This window comes from Pagrus major, chromosome 6 (assembly GCF_040436345.1).
Source record: "Pagrus major chromosome 6, Pma_NU_1.0".
Classification (NCBI taxonomy): Eukaryota; Metazoa; Chordata; class Actinopteri; order Spariformes; family Sparidae; genus Pagrus; species Pagrus major.
Window position 1 is genome coordinate 16796333 of NC_133220.1, and position 16045 is coordinate 16812377.

General features: G+C 42.8%; 1 protein-coding gene across 1 annotated transcript in view; it reads left to right on the top strand.

Moving 5' to 3' along the window:
• cacna2d2a (calcium channel, voltage-dependent, alpha 2/delta subunit 2a) overlaps positions 1–16045 on the top strand; it is a 161384-nt gene that overhangs the window by 131638 nt on the left and 13701 nt on the right. The window contains exons 13-23 of the mRNA XM_073469195.1: positions 330–408; positions 4590–4639; positions 6829–6918; positions 7916–7984; positions 8629–8703; positions 8795–8869; positions 9008–9079; positions 9233–9304; positions 9487–9548; positions 13938–14014; positions 15140–15154. Of these exons, the coding sequence (XP_073325296.1) occupies positions 330–408; positions 4590–4639; positions 6829–6918; positions 7916–7984; positions 8629–8703; positions 8795–8869; positions 9008–9079; positions 9233–9304; positions 9487–9548; positions 13938–14014; positions 15140–15154 (736 nt within the window). The remainder of the gene's footprint in view (positions 1–329; positions 409–4589; positions 4640–6828; positions 6919–7915; positions 7985–8628; positions 8704–8794; positions 8870–9007; positions 9080–9232; positions 9305–9486; positions 9549–13937; positions 14015–15139; positions 15155–16045) is intronic.

Here is a 16045-nt window from a genome sequence, read left to right on the forward strand (position 1 = left end):
TCCAGTCTAGCTCTCACTCCCAACCCTCCTTCCCCCATCTCACAGCCCCACCAATATTTATTCTGATACCCACTGCTATCCGCTTCCCTCATGACGGCGGCTGTCATGAAAGAGTAATCTGCAGTTTGACAACTCTTTCACTGCAGTCTTGTGTTGGAGACGGTTTTGTGGGTTGACTGGGAGGCTAATCTGATTCATGTTTTATCATAAAGTCACATGAACGTAACCTTATTTCCATCCAGAAGGTTGTTTTTGCAGTATTGTTTCGCTCTCTCTGCAGGAAGTTTGTTGTTCTTCATGTGATGCATTCTTTCGTCCTCTCGCTGCAGGTTCGTGTGTTCACCTTCTCTGTTGGCCAACATAATTATGATGTCACCCCTTTGCAGTGGATAGCTTGTGCCAATAAAGGTAAGTGGATTAAGGTCCTTCTATCTTAGCAATATGTCTGTATGTACAATATAAAAAAAAAAATATGGCTTCTGGCTGAGGCTTAGAAGGTCAAGCAGGTTGTTCATTTGTCCTGATAGGGCTTTTATTAACGGACACATTTTTCTGTCATACTCCATTGGACACCTCTGTGCAATATAGTGTTTAAAGAAACACCATTAAAACATACAATATTAAAGAAAACACAGGTAAAGATGCATTAATGGAGTATTATGGTTGGGTATCGAACTCAGTACTTTTAAGGTTACGGACCAAATGACGTTGGTACTACAAGTACGAATACCAATTCACCAAATCAATCTGTGCCAAATTTTGGTACCCGAGAGCATATCTTCATAATAACATGAGAAAGAGAAAAAGAGAGAGCAAGACCAAAACAAATTCAGAAATAAATTCATCCATTTTCTGGATTCTCTGGACTTTCTCCTCGGGGTCATTGGTGTACTGATCCTTACCTTCCCTGAGTTACCTTGACAAGTGACTTAACACCTCCAAAAAATGTAACTGTGTTTTCACTCCAGTGGTTTAAGCACCTGGCTGTCGCACATCACTGTTTGGTGTTGTTACAGGTGCAAGAAAGCAGACATGCTTGTGACCACACCTACCAGTGATGCTGGCTGTGGTCACAGGTGAAATACACTTGAAACCACAGACAGTATATATAGTGGTCAGAGCTTCTGAGTGGGACAACTGAAGCCAATGCCAAAGTACTTGAAACCTGCACTCTTTCTAATGGCCAGCAGGGAAGACTCATCCGGCTGCAAAAGAAGTCACATTGCTTCCACTTCTCACTGGATTTATTACCTCAGTAAACCGTTTGCTAATGAGTTTATTGTCTCAGTCACTAGTTTCAGGTCCTCTGAAAAAGCACAGGATCCACATTCTGAAATTATGGTCCCGTTTTGAGTAAATAGACAATAAAGCAGCGTATGCTTTAAGGCTTGACAACCTTGTGATTGACAAGTGGCTACCACCACAAACCCTCCCAGCTTCACCAAAAATGCCAAACTTGAGGCTTCAAAACTGTAGTCCACAACCAATTGGTGACTTCACATAGGGTTTGCTCTTGCCTGAAACTTTGAAACAGAAAGGTGTAGCAAAACACTGCTTTAACTATTATGTACACATTCATACGACAAATAAAGTACTAAATCCTGCCTGCACCATTACAAACACATCATCAGTAAGATTCATCCAGATGTCTGTCTTCTTGCATGTGATGTTCAAATCAATATTTAATAGTCTAAAAACAATGCAATCCTTAAAATAGCCCAACAAACAAGCATCCCTGCCTCTGACAAACAGTCTTCCACACCTTGTGATTCAGCCGCTCTTCCTGTCAGCTACTTTGTCTGCATGATTCTCATCTTGACTCAGCTCATTTAATCCCAACCAACTCCGGCTGTTGTTGCTGTGCTCAGTGTTGATTTTTTTAATCCATAACTCACCCGTCTTACTCACTCGTTTTATGGGTTGATTTAATATTGTTTCTCTGGGTTGCAGTTTATCTGAAGCTGCTCCTTTATGAGGCCTTCAGCCGTCTGTATGAAGCCTCGGCTAACTGCTGCTGCTGATTAGCTTATTGCCAGTGGAGCCGAATGCTTCAGAAGTATCTCCCCCAGAAGTTGTTATTAATTAGCAGGAGGAGTCTGGTAGCAAGATGATTACCGTGCCATCTCCCTGTCAGGCTGGGGAAAGTCCAGGATTACGCCTCTGTGCCAACACGCTCTTTGCTGTTCGCAACTGTAGTGATTACCATGCTACTAAAGTCTATGCCAGCATAAGACAATAGTGTTGACACACCAGCCTCAATGGAGCTGTCCTCTCATATCTTCAGTGCTTATTACTCTTTGGTATCTCACTCCAGCAGAGCCAGCTCCCTGACACTTCCACAGGCCCTAACCCTTCACCCGTGACATACACACATTAGACGAACAGCACTAACACACACACACACACAAGCACAAACACACATACAACTAGGCCACTTGGAGATGCCAGCTGTTGTCTCACTTGAGCTTCAATGCCATCTTAAGAAGAAAGTAACCTCTCTGTGACTCTGAGGACAATGGAAGCATTTCTCCATGCTCTCTCCCAGTGATACAAAATCCAAAACAGAGGGGAGAGTTATCTTCAGAGAAGTAGGTGAAATGGAGGATGAAAGCAGCAAATATGATATGCTGCATTGGCGATCCTAATACTTGCACAAAAGTACCTTTTATAAGGTACTTTTTTTAACAGTGTTTCCCACTCATAAAACACGACTATGATGACCCATTTTAGCATTTTATAGCCTACTTTTAATCTTTTTTTAATCCGGCCGAGAGAACAACGCCATCTGCGATCGATTTACTAGTGTACAATCTGCCTTCGCTTCTCCCCTCCTGTCTCTGGTCAATCACACATGCACAATAGACATTGAGAGATGCTCTATGGTATTAAATTCCTCCTGTACACACACTGATTATGATGACACCACTCCTATTGATTGTAGGCCTTCTTATGCTGTTGTTTTGTACACTCATGTGCACCTGGTTGTTGCATTGTCGTTCGGTGCATGTTAGTTTTAATTGCCTACATAGTTAACGACAAGCTTCTTTGACACGTGGATGACAGAAGGGCAGATGATTTTATAAAACAAGTTGCCCTCCATATCACTCTGTCTCCTTGAGGTAGCTCTCAGTCTCACAGCGGTCGGTGACCCCTGATCTAGATTGTTTTGGTGTAAGTTGCTGAGTTTTGGAGATTTCCGCCTTCTCGCAAAATTTAATTGAACTAGATGGCGCTCTGCTTGTGGTGCTCAAAGTGCCAAAAATACGTTTGAAAAACTCAACAGCAGTGTCTCTTTCCAGAAATCATGACCCACTTACTCAAGAGAATCCACAGACCTTGTTGTGAGCAGTCTCACGCAGGAACTATTGTCTTTTTGTCAAACTATGCCTGCCAACCATGCAAAAGTGGACAAGAGGCTCATGATTTTTGGCAAGAAATGTGTTGTGCAAGTTTGTAGGGTAAACTTATTTATGTTCAGATGGTGTCTCAACAACAATCTTGATGAGAAAACTGACTACGAATAGAAAGTAGTGCATGCTGGTCCACATACTGTGGAAGGAAAATGCATACTCGTACTTGACACAGCATAAACTTTATATATATCACAATATATGATGACATTTGAGGACAGCTGACATTAGAGGCATTATGTTCCACAATGAGAATAGGTTATTGATTAAATTTACAATTGCCCCTCACGCGGCAGCCCTCTGTCGTTAACCTGACAGTCATACTTTTATAGTTACAGCCTCTATATTCCTGTCTTCAACTCTCATCGGGCTTTGCCCTACAACCACAGATGCCACCTGTCTGGCATGTTGCCACAAGCACTGGGACAAACTACTGCTCTGCACAAAACTATGACAAATAGCTTTGCCCTGCATGTGGCGGGGTGTGTGTGTGTGTGTGTGTGTGTGTGTGTGTGTGTGTGTGTGTGTGTGTGTGTGTGTGTGTGTGTGTGTGTGTGCGCGTGTGTGCGTGCGTGTGAGCCATTGATTGTGTTGTGAAATGTATATGTATGTGAATGTGGGTGCAATGTTTGCATGCTCGCGTGTGCAAATGAATGAGACGGAGAAGGCAAATCTCGACACAAACCACTGTGGCAAAGTGCATAATGTATCAAAATAATGAGAGTCATCTCTGCCTTTTAACATTCTGGGGATGCTGTCTCCATTTCGCGGCTCTTTGTATAAACACTCATGGCTTTAATAACTTGGGGAGCGGCGTGGTTATTGACCCAGTCGGTCACTCTCCTCCATTCCTAATCAGCAGCAGCAGTGCCTGGGGCTCAGCATTCCCAATGAGCCTCCACATTTACATCCTGCAGCAAAACTACGAGTGTGGAGAGGTCAATGGCCACAAGCTCTATCCTGTCTGCTTGGCACAACATCACGAGCTGGAGATGATGGTTTTACATGTAGCTAATAACATGGAAGAGATTAGTCTCCAATCTACAAATGGATCACTTTTGTACACACTGTGACTGTTTAACTCTTGAGAATGTCACCAGCAAGGCACCATGAAGCAGTCTGCACACAGCAGCTCTCCGTTGGAATAGTGTATTGATTCCCTTTTTTTTTAATCTTCAGGTTACTACTTTGAAATTCCATCGATTGGAGCCATCAGAATCAACACCCAGGTAAGATATATGGAGTGCAAGCAAGCTGAACACACCTTCATGAAGCCGCCAGAAAACGGCAATTAAAATCAAGAAGCTCGTTCGTTCTTCCTTCATGGTTGCTTTCATGATAATTACACAGATTGTAGATATGCTTTTAAGTATTCAGTTACAAAGGGACATGAGATGATACAATGGATCAGAGTCAGAGATGGAGTGATAACAAGGAGTATAATGTTTCTTGACGCTCTGAAGTAAAGACTTTCAGATCTTCCTCTTTCACACACAAACCTCCGGTTCCTTCCACACCCATGGTCCTGACAACCCCCCTCACTTGCTTGAGGCACTACGAGTTTCTAGAGGCCCTTGGGATAACCTCATTCCAGCTGTAGAAATTGACTCAGTCGCTGGAAGGTGGAGGGAGCCACTACACACCCCTCCCTTCCTTCCTCCTCCCACCCACCCACCCTCAGCCCACGGTGAGCGATCAGGCCCCAGAATATACTGTCAGCTGTTCCATTAACTCTGGCATATTTATATTCTGAGGACTGCCACTTACTCTAATAGGTTTTCTGAAGGTGGGTGACTACAACTCTTCGTATAGGCCCAGAAGACACAATATTTAATCGTACTCTGCCCTTCAACATCACACACACATCACAGAGTCTCACTGGACTAAGACGGCAACATTCAAATAACAGATGGACCACAGATGGCAAAAATATTCTTATTCATACCGTCCTGAGTCATGCCATTATGTAGGAAGAGTGGAGTAGTTTTTTTAGATAAGTGGCACTATATTTTGTGTTTCTGCATGGTCGTGACTTATTGCATCCATTCTGGCCTCTATAGGATGTCAGTGGAGCAACAATAGCAAGCTTTAGTTAGGGTGTTTGTCTTTAGAGGGAACATACTGATGAGACTGTGGTTGTTACGGTATCCGGGGAGACAATAACATTTAATCAACATTCAGGGATGCTGCTGGAGTCTATACGGCTCTGATTCCTTTAGAGCACACATCTCCAGTTGCTGACTTTTTATGTTTCCTAGATTGTTCTAGCCAGGCGGAAAATTTCCCCTATATCCCGTGAAAAGGTCTGGCTGTCATTGTCCTGATGGAATATCTCCCTGTGGCGCGTTAAACCGGACTTTTATTGAGCTAATAATAGAATAGGTTACGCCTGTCAGCACCTCACTGTTCAGGCGATGGAAAAACAAACGGTCAAAAGCATTATACTGAAATAGCTGTGTGCTTACACAGGGCGCCTCTTTTGTGGATTCGAGGATCAGCACAAGGGTCAGAAACCTGCGTTATGTTTCCCGTTTTCACTGCAAAATAGATGAAAATTTGTCATCCTCTGAAAATATCATTAAAATTGACATTTGACCCAGACAGAGCTGCTGCATTTCCTCTAATCCTGTTTTTAATTTTGAATATATTGTGTCGATACATAAAGATAGACATTTGGTTCTCACCGACTGCTGAATTAGATAATTTAGAGCTTTTGTAAATGTTGGCAATATAATACTCAATCGCTTTAATGAGAGAATAATTTTTCTGTCTCTGGTCTTTATAATAACAAGGCAGTGAAATCTCACAGTGTGACCGTCTCGTCCCCCTCGGCAGGCTTCTGTTTCCTCCAAACTGTGCAGTCGCTTCATATGTCACAAGGTCACTCACTCAATAATTTTACCAATTACACACCCTCTCCAAAGTGAGAAGGATCAATAGGTTGTTTACAAAAAAAAGACATCTCAGCTGTTGTGCGTCGTGGCTCCTGAGAACAGAAGAATATAGTGAATTTGATGTATTAGTAGTAGACTTAACCCCTCACCTCTATTCACCATCGCTGTGGGACATTCTCACAGTGCTGGCGATGACAGTAGAGCCTCTGGGAGAATGGCCTGTTTGCACGTCGTGCCATTGACACCCTTAATGTGTTTTTAATAGCTCCTTCATAATGATGAAAAACGGCCTTGAGTGTGTCAGGACTGGAGGCTTTATAGCTCGGCAGGACTGGGATGCTGCTGATGGTGGCCCACTGGTTTATGTGGTGACAGAGAGGAGGCCGGTCAGGGTCTTATAGTTTTATGACAGATGAACGTTGGATGGCTCTTCCAGCTCTCTGCCTTTAATGCCAGTACATGACAAGCACTGTAAACGTCTGTTTGATTATGTGTGTTTATTGTGTGGGTTTTTGCTGCTGCAGGAGTACCTGGATGTCCTCGGTCGTCCCATGGTGCTGGCTGGGAATAAAGCCAAGCAGGTGCAGTGGACGAACGTCTACCAGGATGCTCTGGTGAGGGAGAACTTAAAAAAGGCATTTTATATCATTAACCCTGAGAGTAATGCGTCTTTCTAAATTTGTGTTTGATTATTTACTCAATTTGCTATTTTTGATATATAAATCCTTAACGATTGTTAAAAGTCCAATATACAACATTCGGCCTCACTAGATGTCAGGAAACAACTACTTGCTCTGTTAACATACAGTGGACTAAAGACGTCCTGAGCAGAGAGTCACACTCCCTCTCAGCCGGTGTGGCAACACGTGCATGTTAAGAAAACCACAGACTTGGGCTACTAAGTATTTTCATGCAAATGCGGTCTTGACTCTGGTGTTTGTCCCCAAAAAGTGGAATAAGTCAGAACACAAACACTAAACGTGCCTTTACTGTCCACCTTCCAGCGCCCACCTCTCGTTCGTTCTGCTAGTTACTGAAGCAAATAATAGCCAGCATGTACATCATCTTGTTTGCCTAATATACTTAAATTGTCACTTGACACTGTCCACAAAAGGGTAACTTTATTCCGTTATCTCCTGTGTTGAGGGGATGCTTCCTCTGTGCTGCTGAGAACGGCGGAGGTAGACAGGGCGGGGTGCGTGAAGGGAGAGGGGAGGTATGGGTGACACACTGGTTTGTTTTGGTCTAAAATGCTGGTGCTGAACTACGACCACTAGTGGGGCTCAATTTGGCATTCAGGACATTTATAGATATTTTTTGAAACAATGTTTGGCTCAAGTATTGCCTTTGGGATTAATAAAGTTCTGTCTTATCTTATCTCCTATCTTATATTTGGATTTTTTTTCTTTAAGAGAGCTACGGCAAGCATGTCTTTAATTTCTTTTAAAGAACCTTTCAATTTATACAATTTCATTTTTTTTTTTTTTCAAAGCTTAAATTTCAGTTGAGTCAAATACTGCTTCTTGTTTATATTTTTAATTATACAAGTTGTGAAGTTCTTTTGAAACGCAACAAAATGTTTTAAATTGGATTTCTGACGTGTTTCATCAGGGTTTGGGCCTTGTCATCACTGGAACGATGCCAGTCTTCAACCTCACTGCTGATACTGTAAGCTCTCAGGTAAAGACATCATAGATATGGAGCTTAAAATAGCTGGATGATTTTTCACTTACAAAGCCCACAGTATGACTCATGCCCCCGCTGAGCCTTTGTATTAACAAGTCTTTCCCCTCATCATCATGTAAGAACAGTGTTTTGTTGACATTTATGTGGTTGAACGATACATGTATGAGGTTATTCAAACATATGCTAGAGCTGGAGCAGCAGGAGGGTTTCAGGTTTTGTTTTGCACCGTTGTTGTTGACCATCATCAGTCATTTTTATAATGGCGTCCGCCCAGCTGCTGCTCTTCAAGGCAACACCTCCCCCCTGAGGTGACAACAGACATCACAAGCACACATCTGAGTGTCTTTTATCATCCACGGAGCACAGATTCATCCAGCTTCCACTATCCATGACCAAAGTATTTACTCTGAGCTTATCACACAGGCTTAAAGCAGTGATGCTGCTGCAAACCAACTCAGTTTAAGATAGACTGTAAAAATACGGACTAATCAGATTGCACATAAAGCGATAAGTCAAAGATGGCATGGAGATTTTCTTAGTAATCTCTAGGCACAGCTACCAGCTCTGAATCTCCAACGCCTGTGCTGTGCTGTTTGTTGATAAATTGCTCATAATTACCTTCTATGTTCTTCCTACAGAACCAGCTCATCCTCGGAGTCATGGGAGTTGATATCGCAATCAACGAAATCAAAAAGAAGACTCCTACATACAGAGTGAGCATGTTGTACTCTCAATATTGCTCTCATATAACTTTTATATTGATGATTGTGGAATACCATCTTCAATCACTCTTTTTCTGTGCAGCTCGGAGCTAATGGCTACACATTCGCCATCGACCCAAACGGTTACGTACTGCTGCACCCCAACCTGCGACCCAAAGTAGGTCCAACTAAAAACGCAGCCCAGAATCTTATAAGTTTACCCGCTTCTGATTCTGAAGCCAAATTTGGATGTTATTCCTGCTAACTGACGTTTACCCTCCTCCTCCATCTTCTCCTGCTTTCTCTCTGTTTTCAGATCATTAACTTCAGGGAGCCCGTCACTCTGGACTTTCTGGATGCAGAGCTGGAAGACAACAACAAGGAGGAGGTAAAAAAAACACTGCAACATCATCATTACTATCAGCTCCTGTATTTATTACATGTTTCATCTGATCATTTTATTTGGCACGTTCTAATGTATCAGTATGCCTTCTCACGCTGCAGCATCACTCTCTCTCTCTCACGCTCTCTCGCCTTTCAGATCCGTCGACAGATGATTGATGGCAAATCAGGGCAAAGGAAAATCAAGACGCTCATTAAGTCAGTTGATGAGGCAAGTCATCAATATATGAGACTCAATCATGATCCAAAGTAGCACCTTCCTGAATGGTGTTGTAATGAATTTGAATCACTCAGTATGTTTGGGATCCGTTGTTTCACTCCAATTATGGGGAAAGACATGTGCTGAGGATGCGACAGGGTTACTTATCAGAGGCTGTTTGTGGTCGTCCACAGAGATACATCGACGAGGCCATGCGGACGTACACGTGGACGCCTGTGGAGGGGACAGATTACAGGTAGGTTTGAAATCAAATCACCTGACCTCAGGCGAAAAGCAACTTGTATCCGTGAGTGAAGTCCAACCTTGATACTTTTGATTCGTCCAGATTGAGTCACAAGTCTCGCATTTCGACAGCTGTTATTCATCAACCAGCTGTTTACTATCACACATTTGGAATAGACTTAGCACTGAATAACGGCCACTTGCTCTCTTGCCTTCTGTATTTGCGTTCAATGATTCATCTGAATCACCCAAATTAAAGAACCGTTTCTCTTCTCTCGTAAAAATCTTCAGCAGTACTCTAAGCACAAATTAATTGCGCAGTTTATTCATCTCAAAACTTGCTTGAACAGTCGAGGTTGCATCATAATGACATTTCCTCCAGGCAACACTTAGCAAATTACAGTTTATGATATTCAATAGTCCTACAAATGTCTGATGTGTGTTTTTTTATTACATCTGCTGGCAGTGTGCCTGGTCCCGGCTGAGACCGTGTGAGGCTTTTTTTATGCACAATTCTGTTAATATTCAACTCAAAGGGAAATTCCAGTGTATTTAACAATCCTTGTGTGTTACTGGTGTGGTCTCTGACAGTCAAATCTGACTCTAAGCAGACATTAAAAGCTTTGATCTGTCATGATTCCCACACTTTAGAGTTTAGGGCAGGATATGAGACTTGCTTTGGATGTTTCTTTAGATCTAAATTAGCTTTATATTAGAGATAGTCAACTGTAGCTGTAGCTCAGTTCAGCCTTATTCTGTTCCAATTAATCCTCTTACTGAGTTATATTTTAGCTATCAATGGCACCACAGATTAAGAGATGGGACATGTTTTTCTATCTTTAGAGTAAATATTTAGTTACATAAAGCAATATTTAGATCAATCAACAGTTATACTGATGTTATATTACAAAGTGAGGATTTGCATGCAACCTTTTTTAACCTTGGACTGAAACTGAAACATAAATCTGACCATATTCTTATATTAACAATTTATCGAATGATAACATTGTGTGTAATATAAAAGAGGCCCTCGTTCTGACAAACTTCTCTGCAGTTCCCCTCAGCTTTACAAAGCTTTATAGCTCATTGTTTTAGTTTTCCAACCTGAGTGCTCTCATCAGCGTTGTTTCTAGATGCAAGCAGCTGTTTTCAGACAAAAATGTTCTGATAAACTCACCGTGTGGTACCGGCCCAGCACCAAGTGGCAAATAACATTAGCAACTGGCTGGTGAACATAGGGGAGTATTTATCAGCTAAGCCAGATGTTCCCCTCAAGACTTTTGGGAGACTTAACAAAAGCTGAAGAAGGGAGAATGTTTAAGTTATATGAATTGTGTGGCAGAAATCACAACTCCAAATGAATGCTCCTGTTGCTCTGTGTCTGCTGGATGTGAATGGGCCACTGTTTGCTGCCAAATTCACCATATCGGCTTTATAAGGTGATAATATGTCAGTGTTGTGTTTACAGCTTGTTGTTCTTCCCCCGAGTGGCCAAAAAGTCCGTAAATGCCAATTTAACACTAATTGGTCCACATTTCGTTTCTATAAAAATGCAGATAAAACTACCAGCAGCACTCGTATTTCACGTGCTACATGTTGCTGAACAGTAACAAAATCAGCCATGTGTCATAGATTACAAACATGTTCGATGTAGTACAGGCGGCATTTGCTACTAACCCAGTTACTTTGCTTGGGAACAGCATCAAGTACCTATCTGATTTGAGCACATGTGGGAATCAGTTCAAAGATCCCCTGAATTGGGGACTGTCTTCTGCTTCATACACAAAAGCGTATAACCTATGAAGTCCTCACATTTTCTAGCTTTCACGCCTCTCTGCTCGTCCTGTAAAATCATAACTAATAGCGCTTCAGTTCATACAGTACTTAAAGGTACTATGTGTAGTTTGCTTGTTGTTTACATTCATGGTCTCTTTTCAGCTCTAATCACAGACTGCATACAAAAGGACGGAGCTTCAGGGTCTGAGAAGTGAAGCCAATGTAGAAGTGTCTTAAACCTGCATTCTTTCTAATGGCCCGCAGGGGGCGACTCTAGTGATTTCAAAATGAAGTCTGATTGTATCCAAGGTTATGAGAAAATTACCCTTCTTCTCACTTGATTTGTTACCTCAGTAAACAGTTCTCCAATGAGTTTATGATGCCAATCACTAGTTTTAAGTCTTCTTCAATACAGCATGTTTATTAAAGGGGACATATTATGCAAAACTCACTTTTTCCTTGCTTTAGTATGTATATTTGCGTATCCGGAGTGCCTCCCCACCCCTTAAGCATGATTTTTCGACAACTAAGTCAATATTTCATAAATTACTGGAGTCAGGGATTGAGTCTCTAAACGAGCCGTTTGGATTTCGACCGGATTGTGACGTCACAATCCGGTCTTTTGCATACTCCAGTCCTCGTGCTGGCTATCTCCTCCCACACTTGGCCAGCTACCTGGACGAGGATCCGCCATTTTTCTCATTCTCGCTTAACTTGTACGCGACAGCCTGACCGACCTACCATGTACAACCCGAAAGCCGAGCACTGCTGCTCTGTCGTCGGATGCACGGATCCTCCTGTTTCGCTACATGGCCTCCCTACCAAAGAGGATATCAGAGCGAAGCGGCTACATTTTATTTATCAGGGAAACGTCCCAGCTTCAGTGAGCAAAGTGTTACGTCTGTGCCAGTCACTTCACGCCGGACTGCTTCAGCAAGCAGGGTCAGGACTGGACGCTGGACTGGCAACAAGATTGTCCCTTAAAAGATGGATCCATACCCACTGTCAATGATGGAGCTGTAAGTATTTAAAAAACAGTGTAGTTTGTGTTACTTTGGCCGTTTAGCACATGAGCTAACGCTAATGCTAACGCTAACCGTCGATGTAAATATGAGGCTAACGTGAAGTTATCAACGTTGGGCTTACTGGCCGTATGATTCACGATTTGTCATATCAGCACTCTTTTAAAACATGACAGTGAATTGAGAAAATGAATTAGGATATTGAGATTTTATCGCTTCTAACCGGCCGGTGAACCACTGCTCTACCGTAAACAAGCAGAGGAGATTGTATGAAATCGTCTCGGTTGTTAGCGGACCTTTGGCTACTGTTCCTCCGTGAACAAGCAGAGGAGACGGGGTGAAATGTCTCGGTTGTTAGCGGACGGTGAGGTACTGTTCCTCCGTGAACAAGCAGAGGAGACGGGGTGAAATGTCTCGGTTGTTCGCGGATGGTGAGCTACATTAATTCATTAGCATGTTGTGCTAAAGGACAGTGACCTGCACGTTACCTGCAGAAAAGCAATCACTACTTTGTTTTGGAGCCGGAGACAGGGGTTAGCTGCTACATGTCTGCTGTGCTACTATCAGTTATATGCAGGCATGGACACAGAAAAGTTGCTTCGCAAATGTGTATAGCTCGTTGCCATGGTCACGCGATGCCGTCCTCACGTCTTCCGCCCGGCAGGAAGAGGTGGGCGGCGCACGCAGTAGCTTATTAGCATAAAAGGGAAAGGCACTCAAACCAGCCGCTTAAAACAGGGCTGTGAAACTGGTGTGTAAACACCCCTGCTGTGCTCAATCCTTCGGTTTTTTCGACCAAAGCATGTTACTATCATTCCATTTAGACATCAAGGAACCATGTCAACAAGCATAAATGAGCATAATATGTCACCTTTAAATAAATTATGGTCCTCATTTAGAGTGAACGAGATGATAAAGCAGGGCATGCTTTAGGGCGTGGCTACCTTGTGATTGACAAGTCACGTCAGACCAAATCAGAGTAGAGGCATAGCGTTGCTTATCCTTTCCAGCTCCACCTGCCAATACAATATGGTCACTTCTGGTTCCTAAAAACAACCTGTCGTCCACAAACTAAAGGGTGGCGTCAGGGTGTGTTTGAACTAGGGTCTAACCGGTAGGAGATTTGAGGCAGGATGAGGAGGAATGCCACCCCCCTTGTTAACCTGCCACCCACCATTCCCTAGTAGTGGAGAGGGTGAGAGAGCAGGGACAGAGGAGTTGTTTAGTTGAAACTGTTGTTCTAGTCTGCCTGACTCATTGATCCTTTCCTGGCGGAGGTTTGCGCAAGTTTGAATCCGTGGCCTTGACCATGGCTGTGAAACCAAAAAACCAAAAGAGTCAGTTCCCTCGTCACTGCTGAATAAAACAAACTTGGTCCATCCTCCTAGTAAAAAGAATTACCAAATAGTCTACTGGGTCTTACAGAGGTGTCTAATCAGTGTCTTTCCTCATGAAACATTTGTAAAGTCTCTTCTGATACCATCTGATGTAACCTTTTTAAACTTGTTGTGTCTATAAGTGAGTGAGTCCTGTATTTGTTTACATGTCAGAGTTTTTTTTGTGCATTCATAACGTGTTCCTGATTTTCTGCCTCGTTACCTCAGTCTAGGGTTGGTATTGCCCACATATAGTGAGAACCACATCAAGGCCAACCTGAGTGACCAGATCCTTCAGGTGCAGTGTAAGTACCCGGGAGTACCCAGCACCCTTCACTTTCTGTCCCTCTCCTTCTCTTTCTCTCTTTCCACTCTTTCCTCCTCTTCTCTCTCTCTCTCCCAAATATGACCTTATGCTCTTATTCAGTCCTTTCGTCCCGGGTCTCCGACATCATCAATAGGGAGTGTGCAAGCGGAGTCGCCTGCCCCGCCCCTCCCCCGTGCTCCCCCCTCTTCTACGCTCTCTGATAGGCAGGTTCATACCTGAGTCCCCCGACTCCTCTACTGCCCCCTGTTCCCTCCTGTCTTCATGCTGTGCTGTAAACCGGTGATGTTTTTTCTTCACACTGGCTGAAGAAAAAAATAACTGAACTGACAGAAAGGTGAAAGCTGTGGTTTTACTGTGTTACTCAGGTGAAAATAATGGTGACCTTTGTGCTATTATTTTTTTTGCCAAATGCTCTCGCCTCTTCTCCACCAAAGTAATGATTCTGAAGCATCTGTGTTCAAAGTATTTGATGTTCTGGAAAAACTGTGAAAATATGCATGCTTTTCACTCCTTATGATGAGTTTTATGATTTGGGGAATTTTTCCTTCTGTTATGTGTGTGATTTTTTAAATTTTTATTTTATGTTTTTTGTTGGATTGTGTGAGATGTCTCTCAGCTTTGGAATCATTCAGTATATAAACTCCCACTCGGCCCGGGATAAGGGCTCGACTAATGTGGGAGTTTGGGTTTATGTGGGTCTGAATGGGGACACACGTGTCTCTCTCATTCTTTCTTTGTCCAGACCCTGTTATTCCGCTCTTTTCCTGTTTCATTTGATTTTTTTTAATTTTTTTATTTTGTTTAACCATGGTTATCTCTCACAATTACTTGTCTTTAATGTTTTCCTTTCCTGGATTTCCCAGTTTGTTTTCCTTTTCTTCTGTTGGTTTTCTGTTCCCTCGTTTGCTCTTGCAAATAAGATGTTTGCTCTTCATTTCTTTTTTCTCTCTTGTCTTGTTTGACTTAGATTGTTTTTTTTCTTTCAAGAAAACAATATTTTTATTCAAACAGTAATTGAATAAAATATTGTCTGTGATCCCCCCTTCCCACCCGACCCCCTGTTTCTTTTCTTGCTCACTCCTTCTCTGATGGATCCACACAGTGCCATACACCAAGGGCAAGTATACTCCATATTGGTCCACGTTCCCTACCTTTACTTCCTACTTCCCACCGCTGCCTCCTTCCCACACCTCTCGTCCTCAACCTCTTCCTGCTGCCCTCCCCCTCCCCCTCCTCCTTCTCCCCTCACCTGTCCCAGCCTGCTTGCCTCTGTTCCTGCCCGTCTTGCCTTCAGGACTTTCCTCCCCTTTTCCTCTTTTTCCTCCTCCTCTTCCTCCTTTTATCCTTCCTTCTCCACTTCACCCTCTTGCTGCAGCTCAGATCCCACATCTCTCACGATGGCTCCTCCGGTCCCCCAACCTCACCCTCCTCCCTCCCACGCTGCTCCAGAAGCCACAAAAAAAAAAAAAACACCAACTGCACCCAAGGAAGACAGATATTCATGTTCTCTGTTAAAACTTGTCTTTTGTCTTCCTCCTCCTAATCCTTTTCCTTCTGTGGATAGCTCCAAATGGGTTGTGTCTGCTCCTTTCTCTTTCTCTTTCTTTCACTTTCCTCACATTTTCTTCGACCATATTTCTGTCTCTTCCTCATCTTCCTTCTCCGTTTCTCTTTCACCCTCTTGTCTCCCTCCATCTCTCTCTTTCTGTCTCTTTCTGTCTTTTTCTTACAGTGTCATTAGTTAATAAATGTCTTAACTAATTCTCACACTAGGGCTCAGGTATTAACTTTAACTAAATTTAAATGAAAACATTTAGAGCATGTTGAGCTTCATGTAAAAGTAAAAGATTTTGTACTGTTTGCTGTAACATTTTCATAATGTAGGAAGATAAACACACTAATCTGAATTGTTATTTTATAGTCTGACACCTTAGCTGTGATAAAATCAGCACATATAGACGAACCCGGCGACCCGATTTGTTGGTTCCGCCATCTAGCGGTGCCACCA